The 20,747-nt window shown below is 43.5% G+C and overlaps 1 protein-coding gene across 3 annotated transcripts in view; it reads right to left on the bottom strand.

The window, feature by feature from the left end:
• Nucleotides 1-10,772: 10,772 nt before the first annotated feature.
• LOC140724327 (NACHT, LRR and PYD domains-containing protein 3-like) overlaps nucleotides 10,773-20,747 on the bottom strand; it is a 34,218-nt gene continuing 24,243 nt past the window's right edge. For 2 of the 3 annotated variants that reach the window (XM_073038779.1, XM_073038780.1), the window contains exons 8-12: nucleotides 17,685-19,422; nucleotides 16,217-16,303; nucleotides 15,891-16,061; nucleotides 15,575-15,742; nucleotides 10,773-15,410 (exon numbers count right to left, since the gene is read on the bottom strand). In XM_073038779.1, the coding sequence (XP_072894880.1) occupies nucleotides 15,251-15,410; nucleotides 15,575-15,742; nucleotides 15,891-16,061; nucleotides 16,217-16,303; nucleotides 17,685-19,422 (2,324 nt within the window). In that variant the 3' untranslated portion in view covers nucleotides 10,773-15,250. The remainder of the gene's footprint in view (nucleotides 15,411-15,574; nucleotides 15,743-15,890; nucleotides 16,062-16,216; nucleotides 16,304-17,684; nucleotides 19,423-20,747) is intronic. The other variant, XM_073038781.1, reaches the window with a different exon arrangement.

Genomic DNA, 20,747 nt, shown 5'->3' with positions numbered 1-20,747 from the left:
GGGAGACAAGGATGGCTCGTTACCCCCACCGTGTTCAATGGATGGAGGTGTAACTTTCATCGGCAACAATAGATGTCCGGTCACTCCACCCCTCCTCAGGGATCAAAGACGTTGGGTCATCCCCAGCGGGTACAGTTGACGGTTGGTCAGCCCGGCGTGATCAATGGATTGCGGGTCACTTACACAAGGAACATTGGATAGAGGGTCAACACCACACGGGACAATGTCTGAGGCTTCACTACCACCGGGGAACAATGAATGGAGGTTCAACACCACACGGGTTAATGGCTGAGGTTCCACTACCACCGGGAACAATGATTGGAGGTTCAACACCACACGGGTCAATGGCTGAGGATTGACTACCACCGGGAACAATGAATGGATGTTCTGCGCTAATGCAATGGACGGGTAATGGTCACCCCTACAATAGATGAGGGTCAACCACCTGGTACAAGGGTTGGTTGGCCATACTTAACGGGAAAAATGGATGGAGGGCACCACCTTCAGATATATTAGGTATCAGAGTATTGCTGTAATTTGTAACACTGCTTGGTAATATACTTTTTTTTCAGGAGTTTGAAGAGATTTGGCACGTCCATAAATACACTCATAAACTTCTATAATGATACCGTGGAGTGCATTCTGACAGGCTACAACTCTGTCTGGTATGGGGGGGGGGGTGTTGCAACTGCACAGGACCGAAAGAAGCTGCAAAAGGTAATAAATCTAGTCAGCTCCATCTTGGGCACGAGCCTACAAAATAACCAGGATATCTGATATCTTTAGGCAGTTGTGTCTCAGAATGGAAGAATCCATTTTTAAGGACCTCCAGCACCCAGGGAATGCCCTATTCTCACTGTTACCATTAGGTAGGGGTTACAGAAGCCTGAAGGCACACACAGCGATTCAGCAACAGCAATCTGCCCCTCTGCTACCTGATTCCTAAGTGGACATCGAAGCTTTGGACAAGACCTCGCTTTTTTAATATACAGTATTTCTGCTTCTGCACACTTAAAAATCTATTCTATATGTTATTGATATACTTGTTTATTTACTATGCTTTTTCATGCATTATTATTATCTTTTCTCTCTCTGGTAAATTATGTTATTGTGTTGAACTGCTGCTGCTAAGCTAATAAATTTCACGTCACATGCCGGTGATAATAAACCTGATTCTGATTCTGATTCTGATTCTATTGTTTTCAATTGTGGGCGCAGAGTAACTGTATCTGGGAACTGAGGAGAAAGTGGAACCACCCGATCGTCACTGTGAGGACGGGATCTCCGACAGAGGGCAGTATGGGGGGAGGGTCACTGTTCCCGGAGATTGCAGGATGATGTCACTCACCCGACACATTTACCTGGGGAATAAGAATTCCGTCACCGATGGGAGATGGATATACAGCGTCACGTTCCCAGACGTTCGATCGAAGGAGAGTGACAACGCTTATTGTATGGACGTCGTAGCTCTACGGTCCGTCGATATTCAGCCAGCTGCGCCACCTTAGGGAAGAGAGGGTAGAAGTCGGGAGCAGCGGGGCTGACTGTGAGCAGGTTTGTGCTTCGTTAGGGGGTTGCTCTGTTAATGAACCGGAGTACTGAAATGAACGGATATTTCACCTGCTCTCGGAATCTGGACTGAGTGGCGGCCTGTGTTCGTTTAGGAAGAGAGACAACTAACACCGGAATATTACAAAACTTGGGTTTATTGCAGAATTCGTAACTGGCACAGCGAATCCACGGAGTCGCTGGAGAAGGCGTTCTGTTTTCCCCTTACAATCTGCTCTTATTTATACCCCTTTTCCCCCCAGCAGACCCCCGCTACATATTAGGTAATATCGGGCACTTGTGTCCATCTTATTGGCCCGCAGCCATATGCTCACGAGTTACCTGTTTCTTTTGTTTGCTGAATCGCGTGACACTAGTAGTTTCGATGTAGCGTGGTCCCCAGTTTCGCTCCCCCCTCCCTCGCATTCCGGCCTCCTAACATTATGTGTATTACGTGAGCCACTCCTGACCTGTAATGGCAGTCTCGAATTAACCCCAACACTCCCTCCCTTGGCCTCCCAGAGGCCACATCCCCACATCCCTTACAATATTTTCCGCGGCTGCCGGGATCAGGCAGGGAGGTGAGCGTCCCCCGGCACTCTTTGGCGTGTCCTCCCTATTTGCTTATCTTGATTTGTCCGACCTAGGGTCACAAAATATGGGTAGGAGTTCCCTAAACATCCGCAATTTTTACAAGTAGCATGCAACATTTCAGAAAACTTATTCAATAACAAATTCACAATCCCCCCTTGCCATGGTCCATTTCAGTCCGTGTCCTCCCATAGCGCGTCCGCTTTCCGGGAGGGCCGTGTCCTCCCCTTCCACCGGGAACAAGGGTGCCTGGTACGCCGGTGGAGGTCCATTCTTTCCAGTCAAGGCTCGATCTATAGTCCGGATGACTAGGGTCCTAATACAGGGTATGCAACAACAACCACACGTGATAAAGATAGCAATTGAAATAGACAGTCCTAGAGCCGACTGTCCCAGAAACGCTCCCCACTTGCCAGAGGTCTTATTTAGCCAGTAGAAAATGATGCCAGTTATTGTCCCCCTCCCTTCTTACCTTTTAATGCCCTGTTGGAGACCTCGGCGACAGGGTATGGACCATGCCACCGTTTTCCGTTCCAGGTGAGCTTCTCCGGGCCTCGGAGGAACACTTCCACTCCTACCTTGATGGTGTCCGACCCCTGTGACTGCTCACTGTTAGATTATTGAACTCGCACAGTTATCAATTTTACCATATTTCTAAAAACTCTCATATACTCTGTTACTCAACACACAAATGTCTGAGTTTTGGTAACTCGAAATTGAAGTGCTCCATGGCTCCCTAGTACACAGAGAGGATCAAATGTGGAACGGTCGCCTTTCAAAACCTGACCTTCGCGTGGGAGATTTCTCCTCTTAACAACCAGTCTAAGGTAGGCGCCGTCAGTATCCCTGTGTACTACGGTGTGCCGCGACTTTTCTCCTCACTCCTGAGACTTTTATGCCCATCGTGGGCGGCGGGTACCCTCACTCAGAAGACTTTTCCACGGGCGGAGAATCTTCCTAAAAACAGATATGAGTTAGTACTTACCAGTCACGATTCTGCACCGGGAATGATCTCTCCCAGGGTAATTTGGGGTTGGTGAGGATCCGTCAGCAGACAAGATCTAACTCAGTGATTTAACTATCTAGTGGAAGTCTTCGATATAACAGGCACTTCCTGACCTTAGTCGAGCTTGCGGCCGCAAGTTGTCTGCCGTCGGACCCGCCAGCCTGTGTTGTCTCTCCCTCCCCACGTCGGGGTCACCAAATGCTGGGCTTGAAATTCTGCCCTGTGTTCGTTTAGGAAGAGAGACAACTAACACCGGAATATTACAAAACTTGGGTTTATTGCAGAATTCGTAACTGGCACAGCGAATCCACGGAGTCGCTGGAGAAGGCGTTCTGTTTTCCCCTTACAATCTGCTCTTATTTATACCCCTTTTCCCCCCAGCACACCCCCGCTACATATTAGGTAATATCGGGCACTTGTGTCCATCTTATTGGCCCGCAGCCATATGCTCACGAGTAACCTGTTTCTTTTGTTTACTGAATCGCGTGACACTAGTAGTTTCGATGTAGCGGGGTCCCCAGTTTCGCTCCCCCCTCCCTCGCATTCCGGCCTCCTAACATTATGTGTATTACGTGAGCCACTCCTGACCTGTAATGGCAGTCTCGAATTAACCCCAACACTCTGTTAATGAACCGGAGTACTGAAATGAACGGATATTTCACCTGCTCTCGGAATCTGGACTGCGTGGCGGCGTAAATGAATGTGTTCGTGCAGCAGCTGAAATTCCTTAGCAAATATCCGGCATAGGCGGAAATAATTTCCGAGTCATTCCCCTGTGTTCCTATCCCGGTGATGTGATGGTTGATAAATTCTGCAACATTCTTCAGCCACAGGAATATGAAGCTGCCGCAGAGGATGAAGAGCAAAACCACAGACCTCTTCCGGCTCTCCATCTCCGGGTCACTGCTGTTTCCCCCCTTGTTCTGACCCCTCTGCCCCCTAGGGACCCGACTGGCCACTAAATTGTGCCTGACTGTCAGAGCGTTGAACAGCAGAATTACGCCGAATGGGAGGAACGGAGTCAACACGTTGTCAAACCAGTCATACGTCACCCACGCCGGTTCAGTGAAGTAACTTGGCTTCGGATAACAGAACCATGGTACATTGTTAATGATCTCTCTGTAAGTGAAGTAGAGTGGGCCGTTTTTCAGACAGAACGGACCGCTAGATGGCGCTAGAACCACGGCCGCCGTTCTCCCCGTGCAGTACTTTGTTTTCAGTTTCTGACAGCAAATGGCAACAAACCGATCGAAGGTGAAAGTGACGGTGAACCAGACGGAACAGTTCACGGCAATGCGGGGCAGGACACGGAGAACAGTGCACACAGAGGTGACGTTCAGGAAACAAACGGGAAAATGATGATAATTGAGTTGATACAAAACGACCTCAGTGATAATGACCTGTAGATCCACCAGGTACCGCGTGGTGCAGAAGGAGAGGCCGCACTTTCCCCGGGACAGGATGACAATCGCCAGTAAATTCACTGGAGAAGGAGAATGGAATGACATTTAAAAAATATGATTCGCAATCAGGCACCCCCAACTTCATCACCCTCCACTGTCTATCACGGGTAAGGTTGAGTTACTATTAACCTCAGATTCCAATGATTCGCCACTCACGATCATTAAAGAATTTCATCTGATATCCGTCGTGAACAGTGTATTTATTCTTCTGAAATTCGACGGCACGGTACAGGATACATATTCCCTGCACCCAGACTATCAAGTGATGGAATCATAGAAATCTACAGCGCATTACAGGCCCTTCGGCCCACAATGTTGTGCCGTCCATGTAAACTCAGATAGAGTTTATCTGCAATATTTGAAAATCATTCATCTTGCTCAGTGTGAATGAATGCACAGGTCATTGTTTGAAAGAAGCAGCTTCGTGACGGAGCGTCCAGTCCACGTGATCCAATCCCCGTCACAGTACAGCCGCGTCAGAAGCCAAGATGGTGAACATTCCTCTATTGCGAGTAGATATTTCTTAAGCAAGGAGCACAAGTTGCACGCGATACAACAACATTTGCCTCATAATGTCGAGACGAAGTTGGAGTAGGAAAACATGACTCTGACAGGGGGATAAATGTTACTTGCTGAGAATATCAACTGACCATCTCTGAATCTAACTGTTTGCCCTATTTACAAGTGAACGGTGAACAGTGTTCCAGGTGACCTGAGAATTGGCACACGAGAAATTTCCAATATATTATGCAAATCGCTATTATGGTAGCACTTCGCTTTCAATTTTCCCCATACATTATATTTATCTACGTCATTTTTTAATTGCCATGAATTTTCGCAAACATCGAGATTCACTAATTTGCACTGGATCATCTCGGCATCCTCATAATTTTCCAGATCACCCAATTTCACCTCGCCGGGAATGTCAGGAAAAAACAAACAAAGAACGATATTCCGTCCTCATAAATCCCCACAATGCCCAATTTCACCTCTCCGGGAAAGCTAAATAAATATAGCTCTTCCTCATAATTCCCCACATAGCCTCAGTTCACCTTGCCGGGAACGCCAGAAAAAAATAAAACCCGTCTGTCACATCAACCAGCTTTATTGTGCGGGAACAATAAAACGCGTCCTCATAACTCTCCACATCGCCCAACTTCACCTCGCCGGGAACGCCAGAAAAAAATATAAATAAAACGCCCGGTCCCGACCTAATTGACATAATCGATATAGTCTACATCATGACAGACGGGGTTCCATTCTGTGCGTTACCACACATGTAATTGCCTGCTACAATAAAAAAAGGAATAATTTATTACACATGTCTGTATTTTTTGTCTGACAACGATTGCTCAACGCAAACTCGCACATCACCGTCTTTTCCACGGGGGAATTTATCCGAGATAGTGCTTATTATTTCATACTTTATAGGGGTTTGGAGAATCGTTCCTGTTATTGCTGGTGGACTAGACAGTTTAGTTTGCCCTTGACAATTTCTTTCAGTGCGCTGTGTTCACGAACACTTGATATATTTGAAAAGTTTTGCTATTAAAAACTTCCGAGTCTTTGCGAAGATGACAGAAATCTCAAACAATGTCCACACGACAGCATTACACATTCTAAGTACATTTTATCCAGCTCCCGTCGATGCAACTGCTTTCACTTTACCCGTTCCAGCATTTTAATGATTGTGTTGTTGTTGTTTAATTATTTTGTCTTTTATTTTTTGCCATTACTAATTCAGACAAAGTTTCACACATCTGGACTGCTGCGCTCACTCACCAGGAACTCCAGTGACGGTGATGACCACGGACAAAATGTTCTCCACACCGAGATACACTGTCCGCATGTTCCACTTGAAGTGAACCTTCCCTCTAATGATGCAAGCAGCCTCTTGCAATGAATTATTCAGTCAACGCATTCCAAGTGCTTTATAGACAGTACAATCCCCATGGGAATATAATGGTTTCATCACAGTTAAAAACAGAGAAGGAAAAATAGGAATAAACATAGAAACAATGAAAACCTACTGCACAATTCAGGCCCTTCGGCCCACAAAGTTGAGCCGAACATTTCCCTTCCTTAGAAGTTACTAGGCTTACGTATAGCCCTCCATTTCTCTAAGCTCCATGTACCAACGCAAAATTCTCTTAGAAGACCCTATGGTTCCCGCTCCTCCAACGTTGCCCGCAGCCCATTCCAGGCACTCACCACACTCTGAGTAAAAATTTACCTCTGACATCTCCTCTGTACCTACTCCCAAGCACCTTAAACCTGTGTCCTCTTATGGCAACTATTTCAGCCCAAGGAAAAAGTCTCTGATTATTCACACGATCAATGCCTCTCCTCATCTTATACACCTCTATCAGGTCACCTCTCATCCTCCGTCGCTCCAACGAGAAAAGGCCGAGTTCACTCAACCTATTCTCTTAAGGCATGCTCACCAAACCAAGAGACATCCTTGTAAATCTCCTCTTCACTCTTTCTATGGCTTCCACATCCTGTAGTGAGGCGACCAGAAAGAGCACAGTACTCCAAGTGGGGTCTGAGCAAGATCCCTTTCATTCTGTACACTGAAAGAGTCTTACCATTAATACTACATTCTGCCATCATATTTGCCCTACCAAAATGAACCACTTCACATTTATCAGGGTTGAGCTCCATCTGCCACTTCTCAGCCCTGTTTTGCATCTTGTCAATGTCCCGCTGCAACCTCTGATAGCCCTCTACACTATTGACGAAACTCCCAACCTTTCTATTATCAGCAAACTCACTAAAACATCTCTCCACTTCCGCATCTAGGTCATTTATAAAAATCACGAAGAACAAGGGTCAGAGAACAGATCCCTGAGGCACACCACTGGTCACCGAACTCCATGCAGAATGTGACCATCTACAACCACTCTTTGCCTTCTGTGGGTAAGCCATTTCTGGATCCCTTCTTACTTTCTTAATAAGCCCTGCATGGGCTACCTTATCAAATGCCTTGCTGATATCCATATAACCAACATCTACTGCTCTTCCTTAATCAATGTGTTTAGTCACTACCTCAAACAATCCAATCAGGATCGTAAGGCACGACCTGCGCTTGACAAAGCCATGCTGACTATTCCTAATCATGTTATATCTCTCCAAATGTTCATAAATCCTACATCTCAAGATCTTCTCTATCAACATCAACCACTGAAGTAAGACTCACTGGTCCATAATTTCCTGGGCTATGTCTACTCACTTTCTTGAATAAGGGAGCAACATGTACAACCCTCCAATCCTCCGGAAACTCACGTGTTCCCATTGATACTGCAAATATCATCGCCAGAGGCTCAGAAATCTCCTCCATCGCCTCCCACAGCAGCCTGGGGTACATCTCATCCGGTCCCGGCGACTTATCCAACTTGATGCTTTCCAAAAGCTCGGGCACATCCTCTTTCGTAATATCTACATGCTCAAATTTTTCGGTCCCCAGCAAGTCATCACTGCAATCATCAGGATCGATTTCCATAGTGAATACTGAAGTGAAGTGTTCATTAAGTACCTCTGCTATTTTCTCCGGTCCCATAAACTCTTTCCCACTGTTACACTTGATAGATCCTATACTTTCACATCTTATCCTCTTACTCTTCACATACTTGCAGAATGCCTCGGGGTTTTCCTTAATCCTGTCCACCAAGGCCTTCTCATGGCCCCTTCTAACTCTCCTAATTTCATTCTTAAGTTCCTTCCTGTTTGCCTTATAATCTTCCAGATTCATATCATTACCTAGTTTTTTTTGTTAACCTTTCGTAAGCTTTTCTTTTCTTCCTGACTAGATTTACAACAGCATTTGTGCACCACGGATCTTGTACCTTATCGTCCTTTCCATGTCTCATTGGAACGATTACCTAACTTGCCTGTTCCTATCCCTCTCTAATGCTACGGTAAAAGAGATAGAATTGTGATCACTATCTCCAAAATGCACACCCACTGAGAGACCTGACACCTGACCAGGTTCATTTCCCAATACCAGATCAAGTACAGCATCTCCTCTTGTAGGCTTATCGAGATATTGTGTCACGAAACCTTCCTGAACAGACCTAACAAACTCCACCCCATCTAGATCCCTCACTCTAGAGAGATTCACATCGATATTTGCGAAATTCAAATCGCACACTTCAACAACCCTGTTATTATTACTCCTTTACTGAATATATCTCCCCATTTGCTCCTCGATGTCCCTGTCACTATTGGATGGTCCATACAAAATGCCGGCCAAGGCCTTCTCATGGCCCCTTCTGGCTCTTCTAATTTCATTCTTAAGCTCCTTCGTGTTAGCCTTATAATCTTCTGGATCTCTAACATTACCCAGCTCTCTGAACCTTTTGTAAGCTTTTCTTTTCTGTTTGACAAGATTTATTACAGCCTTTTTACAACACGTTTCCAGTACCTTATCATAACTTCCCTGTCTCAGTGGAACACACAAATATCGCCTGAATATTTACCACAATTCTTCCTTACCTTTCTCTGAGAACATCTGTTTCCGATTTAATCTTTCAACTTCCTGCCTGATAACCTCGTAATTCTCCTTACTCTAATTAAACGCTTCCCTAACTTGTCTGTTCCTATCTTTCCGCAATGCTATTGTAAAGGAGTTAGAACGGTGATCACTATCTCCAAAATACTCTCCCACTGTGAGATCTGACACCTGGCCAGGTTCATTTCCCAATTCCAGATCAAGTACAGCCTTTCCTCGTGTAAGCTTATCTACATATTGTGTCAGAAATCCTTCCTGAACACACCTAACAAACTCCACCCCATCTAAACCTCTTGCTCTATGGAGATACCAGTCGATTTTTGGGAAATTAAAATGTCCCATCACGACAATTCTGTTATTTTTCCACCTTTCCAAAATCTGTTTCCCTATCTGCACGTCGATATCCCTGTTACTATTGGACGGCCTATAAAAAGCACCCAGTATAGGTTCCGGTGACGTCATCGTCCAGAACGGCTGCTTAAGCTAATAGCTCCTCCGGAAAAACGTATATTTTCCCCGTTAATCCATCATATTTCAGATCTTTCGATAATATTCGAACTGATAGAGGGGCAAGAATCGGGAAAGAGAATGGAGATTAAAAGAGCATGATTGCGAAGCCTGTGGCCGAGAGGGTTTCAGCGAACAGCTCTGCTACCCTACCGCGTGCCAGCGAGACTGACAATAGCTCAGGCGATGCGGCAAATACGATGCAAATTCTGGAAGAAATACGAGGATTCCAAAAAGATATAAAACAACAACGCAATGATATCAAGTCAGAGCTCGCCAGCTTCAATCAAAAAATAGCAGAGACTCGAATTGAGAAGGTGAAAGATCGCGTGCAAAACGTGGAACGGATACTAAGTAAGACGATAAAAATATTAAATCAACAAGAAAGTGTAATGCTTGACCTGGAGGGAAGATCACGACGGAAAAAATATCAGGATACACAACGTTCCCGAAGGAGCGGAGGGTTTGTCTATGACGGAGTTTGTACGAAAGTTGCTGTGGGACGCGCTAGAGCTTCGCTCGACGATGCTGATTGAAATTGAGAGGGCGCATCGTGTGCTCGCCCCGCAGTCTACCGGAGACAGAGAAGATAAGCCACGCTCAATAGTTATTAGATTCTTTCGATACAATACCAAGGCGGAGATTCTATGAAGGGCCTGGGGTAAGAAAAGGGTGTTTTTGGACGTGAAATTGGTATATTTCGATCAAGATTACCCACCAGCTGTCCTGCAGAGACGTAAAGAATACTCTGAAGTAAAGCAAATATTAAAGCAAAGAAGGATTAGCTGTCAAACTCCGTACACTGCTAAACTCCGAGTGTCTTATAACGATGGAATCCAACTGTATCAGACAGTGGAAGAGTCGATTACAGACATAATGGCCGGAGGGTTGCCCGTCAGCGTGATCAAATCGAGGCTGAGCATCTATCCCGCTCTGATTGGAAAACAGTGCGACATTCGAGAAAGCAGGGGACGGAAGGAGGGCGAGAGAAGTATATCAGGAAGAGCCTGTGACTTTTCCGAAGAAAGCCCTCACCCCCTCCGGAAGAGCCATACGGTTTGGCTTACTTTAAAAGTGTTGAGAAGCTAAACGGAAGAAAAATAGACGGTGCTATACTTATCTCAAGAAGTACATATTTCAATGTGGATTTGATATTACACAATTATTTTATTTTTAATTCATTCGTTCACTCTTTTTTCCCCACCTAGATGAGAATACATACATGAGAAGAATACACAGGGAAGTCTTCTCAGTGTAATGGACATAGATTTTTTCACTTACATTTCTGCGTATTGCAGTGGGGGCCCTCAACACACAAATACTAGCGGCTATCCCCCCCCCCCCGGCTAGACGTTTCCTCTAGCTCAACCCAGGGTCGACTACTAAAGACCTCAGCCTTGGAACCACACCTTCGGTACCTTTTTTTTTCATTCGCGTTTCTTGGTTCTTCTTTGCTCAGGGAGTAGATCGATTGAGTTATATTTTGCTAATTTCAATGATATACTGACAGGTAAATACAAATGGCTAAGGACGAAGTAAAATTCATTTCTTTTAATGTCAATATGCTGTTAAATCCAATCAATTGCAGTAAAATTCTATCAAAAAATGAAGAAGAAAAAAGCCCATATAGTATATTTACAGGAAACTCACTTAAGTGATAATGAGCATGGAAAACTAAAGAGAATGGGCTTCACTAATTTGTTTTTCTCCTCATGTAAATCAGGGCATAGGAGAGGAGTTTCTATTCTCATCTTAAGAAAGCTAAATTTTGAATAGATATTTGAAATGGGAGATAAGGAGGTCAGATATATTCTGTTAAGGGGGAATATAGATGGAAAATCAGTTACTCTATTGAGTATATACGCAGCCCCCCCGCCCCGGAAGTGATATTAGTTTCTTCCAGAAAATTACTGATATGGTAATGGATACAAAATGACACTTGATATGTGGGGGAAGCTTAAATTTACAATTACAACCAAAGTTCGACTCTTCAAACAGAAAAAAAAAACCTGTGAAACAAATTCCTTACATAAGAAAGCTAGCACTCTTTTTGATGGTGATCGTCTAATCGATATATTGAGCGATCTTTTCCCCGACAGAAGGGATCACACTTATTATTCTGCCCCCCCCCCCCATTCCATATATACAAGAAAAGACTATGTCATAACATTTGGAAAAAATAATGACAAAATAAACACCTGTGGAATTGGGACGATAGATGTAATTGACCATGCGCCTGTATATTTTCTGTTGATTTTGGCCTACAAACAAAGAATACTATTTTGGAAACTAAATTCAAGACTTCTCAATGATCCCTATTGTAAGGAACAAATTAAAAGCGAAGTTGGTCTTTAGTTAGAATTCAATGATAATGGAGAGGCTCAGAGAGATACTCTGAAGGCTGTCTTAAGAGGGAAAATTATAGTGAAATGTTCATATAAGAAAGAAATATAAATCATATATATATAAAAACATAAATTAAAAATATAAATCAATATAGTATAAATCTGATAAACCATGAGAGGAATTACAAAATAAGCTCAAGGAACTAGAAAAAAAAGCATAAGTTGAGTTTGGCACAGGATACACCAGAGGAAATTTTTAAAAAGAAAGGAATGAAATTAATAGTTTTTCTAACAAGGAATTAGAAAAAAATAGTGTTTCTGAAACAGAGACACTATGAAAGTGGATCTAAATCTATGAAAATGCTGGTGTGGAAACTAAAAAAAACAGCAGAAAATACAATTAATAGAATTACGGATCCAAGAACAAAAGTGATAAAAAATAAGCTGAATGAAATTCAAGACGTTTTTGAAATGTTTTACAAAACTCTATTCCAACGTTCTAGGGGGAAGCATAGCACAAATTGACACCTTCCTGAATTCTTTAGAGTTACCCACTTTAAGCAAAGAACAAAATAGAACGATGACTGCTGACGTAACTGAAGCTGAATTAAAAACTGCAATTAATAGGCTTAAATTAAGCAAGTCACTAGGATCAGATGGGTATATGACAGAGTGGTGCAAAGAATTTAAAAATGAGTTAATTCCTGTTTAACTCCCCACATTGAACTGGGCTCTAAAAAAGGCACAAATGCCACCCAGTTGGAAGGAAGCGATAATCTCAGCTATACCGAAAGAAGGCAGGAATAAAATGGAAGGCGGGTCATTTAGACCAATATCCGTTCTTAATGTAGATTATAGATTGTTTACCTCTATCATGGCCAAACGATTAGATGGGTTTCTACCCATACTGATACATTACGATCCGACAGGTTTTATACGACAACGCCAAACACAAGACTATATACAAAGGCCACTTCACATTATGGATCATATACAGAATAAAAAATTGAACCAATAGTGATAAGCGTGGACGCTGAAAAGGCACCTGATTCGGTTAAGTGGAATTTTCTTCACAGAGTTTTACATAGATTTGGACTACATAAAACAATTATTAAAAATATACAGGCACTATATGATAATCATACTGCTGGAAATAAAATCAATGGGGATTTATCTAATAGGTTTACCCTAGAAAGTGGCACGAGATAGGGTTGTCCATGGTCACCGCTACTTTTTGCATTATATCTGGAACCATTAGCTCAATATATCAGACAAAATGAAGATATCAGGGGAATTACTATTAAAAGGGACACAGCATAAATTGGCCTGTTACACGGATGACATTTTGATCTGTCTCGGGCAACCAACATACTCTTTACCTAAATTGATGCAATCCTTTGAAAAGTATGGCCAATTATCAGGATACAAGATCAACCATACTTTAAACCCCATATACTTTCAGATATCCATAGCCCACCAAGAGAAATTGGAAGTAGAGATCCTTGGGCATGACAAACAGAGTCTGTCAAATATTTGGGCATTATTATGCCAAAAGATTTGACAAAATAATCAGAATGCAATTATCAGCTTATATATAAAAATTAAGGAAGATATAAGAAGATGGAACCTAATTCCTTTTTTGGTCTCAGTTCAAGGATGAATCTATAAAAGTGAATATACTGTCCAGACTACTATATCTCTTTCAGACCCTACCAATAGAGATTAACCAAAACCAATTCAATGAATGGAACAAGATGCTATCAAGATATATATGGCAAGGTAAAAGTCCTAGAGTTCGTCTCAAAACTTTGCATTTAGCCAAGGAAAAGGGGGGATGGGGCCTACCTTCTCTTTGAGATTATTATTTTGCAGCACAGTTGAGAGTTGTGATATGCTGGTGCAACTCATCGTATGACGCTCAATGGAAAAACATTGAGGAGAAGATATTTTCTATCCCCATACAGGCAATTTTGGCTGATAACAACCTACAAAGTTACATAAATACTATTGAAAACCCGTGGGTGAAATGGACTCTTAAAATATGGAAAAATATTATTAAAAATATAAACTAGAGAGAGAAATTGCAATTCTTCAATGGTGTGCACATGACTTGGATTTTATGCCGAATAAACTGGATACTAGACTTAAGGACTGGACATCTAAAGGAATAACAGCTATTTGCAATATAATGAAAGCCGGAACACTGTTCAGTTTTGAAATGTTCAAAGAGAAACACATTAGCAAAAAAAAAAAAGACTTTTCTCAGTATTTACAGATGCAACAGTATGTTAATAGGACGGTTAAAATGTACCCAAAGGCAAGTACGTTTGATAGAGCTATTTAGAAAAGCATATAAATCAGACAACAGTAGTAGAATCATTTCAAGCGTGTATAAGGGTTTATCAAATCTTAAAACATATTCGACTTTATACATTAAAACAAAATGGAAGAAGGAAGGAGGGATAATATTATCTGAGGTAGAATAGATAATAATATGGAGGTATCAGTGGAAGTGTACCAGTTCAAAGAAATGGGGGGAGTTCGGGTGGAAAAACTTGATAAGATATTTTATTACACCCTCTCAGAAATCCCATTATGATAGAAAACTCCCTGTTTGCTGGACAGATTGTGGAAATCAAAATGCAAACAATTATCATATTTTCTTGGAATGCCCCGCTATCAAAGACTGTTGGAGTGGGCTACAAGACATCTTTATATGTGAAATATCCTTAGAAAGTAAGACCATATATTTTGGGTATATAACTCAAGAATGGTTGAAAAGAGTTAGATATTTAATTAATGTACTGTTGGTGGCTGGTAAAAAGACTCTTACCAGGAAATGGATATCACAGGAGGCCCAACTTTAAATGTATGGATGGAAATTGTAATGGACATTTTCAAAATGGCGAAGAAAAAAGCATCTGTTAATCATATGCTGGAACAATTTGATTCATACTGGGGAAAATGGTTTAACTAGATAACACCTCATAGGGCTGATTTTATTCTCACAAGTCAATGAATATGTTGTAAAAAGATCACTCCCTGCATTGTACATAGTTTTCCTCTTTCGATTGTTCTCCTCTCCTTTCTATATGTGGATATTAGATTAATATTAATATTAATATTATGTGGAGATTTGTGACAAATATGATTATATGACATATATATGTACAGTATTATGGAAATGTTTGTTTGATGATGAACTTCAATAAAAAAATAAATCACCAAAAAAAGTACGGTTAAAAATTAAACCTGGCGCGCGGCCATTAAAGAGCAAAAGTTAAAGGGGAGGGCGTGGATTCGGGCTAAATGTCCCCATCCCGTGGGCGGGGATGTTCACATATTCAGATGTTCCCACGAACATTCTCAGTCCGGGTTTGGGTTCCTGCAGAGATCTCAGTTCCTTCCTCCCGGTTTCACTGAACCGATTCCCCCACAGCCTGAAACAGATGGAAGAATAAAGATGAAATAAACAGATTACACAACAGTGTCAGTAGCAGGGGACTGAGGTTAATGTTTCAACAACAATCACAGACAAATATCACCAGAAAACCCACGGATCCGCTGATATTTTATCACATTGAACATTAACACAAACACTCACAGGATCCATTTCAGACTCGGGTGGGTCAGTATGAGGCGGCGGAGAGCGGGGACAGATTGGTCCGTGAGAGAGTTTGATCCCAGGATCAGATCAGACAGTGATGGGTTTGTACTGAGAGCAGAAACAAGTTCCTGGGCACCACAATCTGTGAGACCGACTTCCCGCAGCCTGGAGGTGAGATGGAGTGATGGTGAAGAACACAGACAAGAGACGATACAAATCCCCAGTGTTTATCAGAACACAATTACTAATCTCATTAATGTTCAGCGTCAGACACCCAGCGACTGTACACAATCTCCCACAGTCTCGTACTTACCACAGTGTCTGCACCTTAAACTTTGGTTTCCACAGAGCCGCAGACACCAGTTTCACTCCAGAATCTCCCAGTTTATTATAACTCAGGTTCAGCTCCGTCACAGATGTGTTTGTACTGAGAGCAGAGGTGAGATCCCCGGCACCAGTATCTGTGAGACCGACACGGCTCAGCCTGGAGATGAGAGAGAGTGAGGGTGAAGGACACAGAGACACAGGAGACGGTAAAAATCCCCAGTGTTTATCAGCAACACAATTGTAGATTACATTAATGTTCAGTGTTATACACCCAATAACTGTAAAGACAATCTCCCACAGTCTGGTACTTACCACAGTTTCTGTATTTTACACTCCGGGTTCCTCAAAGCCGCAGACACCAGTTTCACTCCTGAATCTCCCAGATTATTCTCCCCAAGTCTAAACACAAACAGACAAATTGATGAACAAAGTGATTCAAACCGTGGGTCTGAGTGAATTTCTCTCACTAGGATATTTCAGGAAACATTAACTCCTTCAGTAAATCACTGATCGGAGTTCCCATCACTGTCAATGTGCCTCACTGACCAGCTCCAGGGTATTTACCGAAAGTCAGTAACTTATTTTGTCGTTACGATCCTGTAAACTCCACATATTCTGACTCATTTGCCGCTGGCTGGAAAAAGTTGAAAGAATTTTCTGAAGGGTGGGGGAATATCCCACGGAGAGAAAGATTAGTGAATGGGAAAGTGCCGATGGGAAACGGTGAAAGAGACTCCAACTGAAGTGAAGGGATAGGAAGAAATATCCTGCAGGAGGCAGGGGGATAGGGAAGACAGAATCTGCAGGAGGAAAGGGAATGGAGAAGTAGAAATCCGGCAGTAGGTAGACGGGATGGGGAAGAAAGATCCAACAAGAGGAAAGGGGATAGAGAAGAGAGAACCCACCGGAGCAAGGGGGATAGAGAAGAGAGATCCCAGAGGAGGAAGGGGTATGGGGATGAGAGATCCAACAGAAGGAAGGGGATGGGGAAGTAAGATCCCACAGGAGGAAGAGGGATCTGGATGAGATATTCCACAGGAGGAAGGGGATTGGGAAGAGAGATCCCACAGGAGGAAGGGAGATGGGAAAGAAAGATCCATCAGGAGGAATGAGGATGGGGAAGAGAGATCCCACAGGAGGATGGGAAATTGGGATGTGAGATCGAACAGGAGGACGGGAAATTGGGATGTGAGATCGAACAGGAGTAAGGGGGATGCGGAAGAGAGACCCCAAAGACGATAAAAGTGGGAAATCATAATCCCACAAGACGAGAGGATGCAGAAATAGATTACACGGGAAGGGCTGGTCTCAACTGAGTACCACCATCGGGAGAGGAGGTGCCACCATAGAGTCTGGGTATCTCTTGGTGAGCACATTCACACAGGTGTAAAGCTGTGACCGTCTGCTGACCGTCTTCTGTCCCTCACCGGGAATGGGGTGTGAATCTCTGACCCACCTGCTGCAGTCAGTGTCAGTCTGGGTGTCAGTAAGAAGGAACATTGTCAATGGACGTGTCACAGGCAGTGAGAAACACAGTCATTCCTGTGATTTTCTACCATTAAACCAATGGCCGTTGTTCACTGATCTGATGAAGTCTCCAACATCCCTTCACAAGGAACGACAGAACCCTCCCGTCCTCGGGGAGTTACTGAATGATCCCCTGGACAGTTGTCACAATTCAACACAATCTGATTTACTACAGTTTTACACAAATCCCTTTACATTGAAACAACACAATGGAATAGTTTCACAGTTCAGAATGAGAGACAAAGCGAATTACCCCAAATACTGGCACTTGTGCAGCCCGGATGCCAGCCGCTGGATTCCTTCACACTGAAGGTGGCAGCCCTGCAGGTCGAGGTGTTTTATTGTATCACAGAATCCGATGACATGAGACAGGACCGCGCAGTCAATCGGGGTCAGTGTCATTCTACTGAATGAAAGTGTTTCCACAGATCCCAGTGCGGCCTGAGCCAGTCCACGATTCTGAGACTCAAACAGATAGTGCAATGTGTTCAGGAGGCTCCTTTTACCAGCTTCACTCCATGTTTTTCTACTCTGGCGTTTAATCCCCTCCTTCACCCAGTTAATCACCCGGCAGGTTGTTTGATGAGGAAATGGACCCAGAAACTCCTCCAGGCCCCGAGCTGTCATTGGGGAGGACAGACCAGCAACAAAACGGAGAAATACCTCAAATCGCCCATCTGTCGTGCACTGTACTTCAGTGAGGAATTTCATGATACCCCCGGGGTGTGGATTCAAGAATTGTGCGACCGCAGCTACAAACTCTTGGATGGTGAGATGTGGGAATGTGTACACCACGCTCCGGGCAGAATCCCCTCTCTCCAAAAGCTCCATCAGGAACCCGGATAGGAACTGGGAAGGCTGCAGATTGTAGTTAATCAAATCTCCATCTGTAAACACTATCTTCTTCTCGGACACTCCTCTGAAGGCCATCTGACCAACCCTGAGTAACACATCACGGGGGTTCTCAATCTCACGGCCGTGGTTTTTCAGGATGTTGTAAATATAGTAGGAGTACAGTTGGGTGATGGTCTTGGGAATTCGCTGCGGGTCCGTGACTGTTTGTGTGAAGAAGGGGCTCAGTGCCAGAGCGAGGATCCAGCAGTAGGAGGGGTTGTAGCTCATTGTGTACAGGATCTCGTTCTCCTCCACGTGTTTGAAAACAGATGCTGCTACCGTCCGATCTTCGAAATGCCTGATGAAATATTCCTTCCGTTCCTCACCAACAAATCCCAGGATTTCAGCCCAGACACTGATCTCACCCTTTTCCAATAAATGTAACGCAGTGGGGCGGGTGGTCACCAGCACTGAACACCCTGGGAGCAGCTTGCCCTGGATTAAACTGTACACAATGTCAGAAACTTCACACCACCACTCGGGATCTGGGCACTGGTGCCTGGGTTCTGTATCTCTCCGGCTGTCAGCAAAATCGATTTTGTGTTTGAATTCATCCAGACCATCGAATATAAACAGCAATCCCTCTGGGTTCTTCCAGACCTCTCTCAGGATATTCCCAAAGTAAGGATATTGATCCAGAATCAGTTCCCTCAGGTTTATCCTGCAGTTAATGGAGTTTAATTCCCGGAATTTGAAACTGAAGACAAATTGGAACTGTTGATATATTTTCCCTGTGGCCCAGTCATAAACAATCTTTTGTACCATTGTTGTTTTCCCGATCCCTGGAACTCCGGCCACTGCTGCCGACCTCCCAGATTTGGTTTTACTCCGGGAAAAGCTGCTCTGGAACAACTGATCAGTCCTGATTTTTTCCAGTTCTGCATGTAGATGTTCTTTTCTCCATTTCTCATGGGTTCTTCCTCTTGCCAGTAGTTCATGTTCCACCAGTGTCCGATCTCGAACAGTAGAAATGACCGTGAGCTCAGCGTATCGATCAACCAGCTGGAAAACCTTCACCTTCTCCCTCATCAGGATCGTGCTCACTCTCAGTGTTTCAGTTTGTGCCCGCAGAGTCTCCTTGTGTTTCTGTTGAACATCTTAAATGGCAAAATAAATAAAATGATCACCAAATTACACTTGTCAAAGACACAACTTGAAAACTGCAACCGGATCACTGGGCTGATATTGCAAGAATTCAACGTTCCTACGGCTGACGGTGTGGACAATAAAACCTGGTGCAGAGACCAAGAAAGTATAAGACTTGTGCAATCTGGTATTCAGCGATCACTGAAGGTGAAAGTTCGCACTGCTCATCGTTATCTCCCGGTACTCTAACCTGCCCAAACGCAAAAGCCCACATGTAACCTCTGCTCCTGCAGTTCAGCCATTCTGCCTCTTCACACTCTCCAAATCTCCACTGATACCCCTGGATCTGAAATATAATATCCATTCCCTTCATTGTTGAAATTGTTATCCGGGGTATTGCACGCATAAATTGGGACAGAATATGAAAAATATGGCATAGATTCCCTGAGAAAATACCTATTGAATATCCCGGGCAACTACGCTCACTAGTTCACTGGCAAAGGTTCTTGTTGCACTGCAACTGTAGACGGATGTATTGCAATGTTATAAATAGAAAATTATAAACAGGAAAAGAAACCGTCTTACAGATTGAAAAAAAATATTTTGGAGGCAGTTGAAACTATGTAGCAAGAGGAGATCATAAGCATGTATGTCCCCCTGTCAATTAGGTTAACAGGACTGTGGTCAACCATGATAGGGTTGATAAATGGAATGTAATAAACAATGGAGTTGTTGGGAAGTGAGTGCACTTTCATGGATACTGGAGTCTGAGACTGGCGAATATTGAATTGTATTTTTTCACTTGGACACTGATTTCATTGGACCATGGCACGTTCTTATTCCCCTTCTGATTTCTGTCTCTGAAACTACGACTGGATCCATAATATCAGTTTTAATATATTAACCAACGACCAGTTAGAATCATTGAAAGCCTACAGCACAATACAGACCTTTCTGCCCACAAAGCTGTGCCATACATGTCCTTACCTTCCAATTTACCTAGGGTTGCATTTAACCTTCGATTTTCCTAAGCATGTATCTATCCAGCAGTCTCTTGAACAACCCTATCGTATCCACCTCCAGCACCGTCGCCGGCAGCCCATTCCACGCACTCGCCACACTCTTCGTAAAAAAACACACGACTGACATCTCCTCTGTACCTACCTCCAAGCATCATAAACTGCGCCCTCACATGTTAGCAATTTCAGCCAGGGAAAAAAGCCTCTGACTAGCCACACGATCAATGCCTCTCATGATCGTATAAACTATCACGTCACCTTCCATCCTCTGTTGCTCAAAGGAGAAAAGGCCAAGTTTCCTCAACCTATTCTCTTAA

Source organism: Hemitrygon akajei, unplaced genomic scaffold (genome assembly GCF_048418815.1).
Source record: "Hemitrygon akajei unplaced genomic scaffold, sHemAka1.3 Scf000188, whole genome shotgun sequence".
Classification (NCBI taxonomy): domain Eukaryota; kingdom Metazoa; phylum Chordata; class Chondrichthyes; order Myliobatiformes; family Dasyatidae; genus Hemitrygon; species Hemitrygon akajei.
The sequence above is the reverse complement of the archived record's forward strand: the minus strand, read 5'-3'. Positions and strand labels throughout refer to the sequence as shown.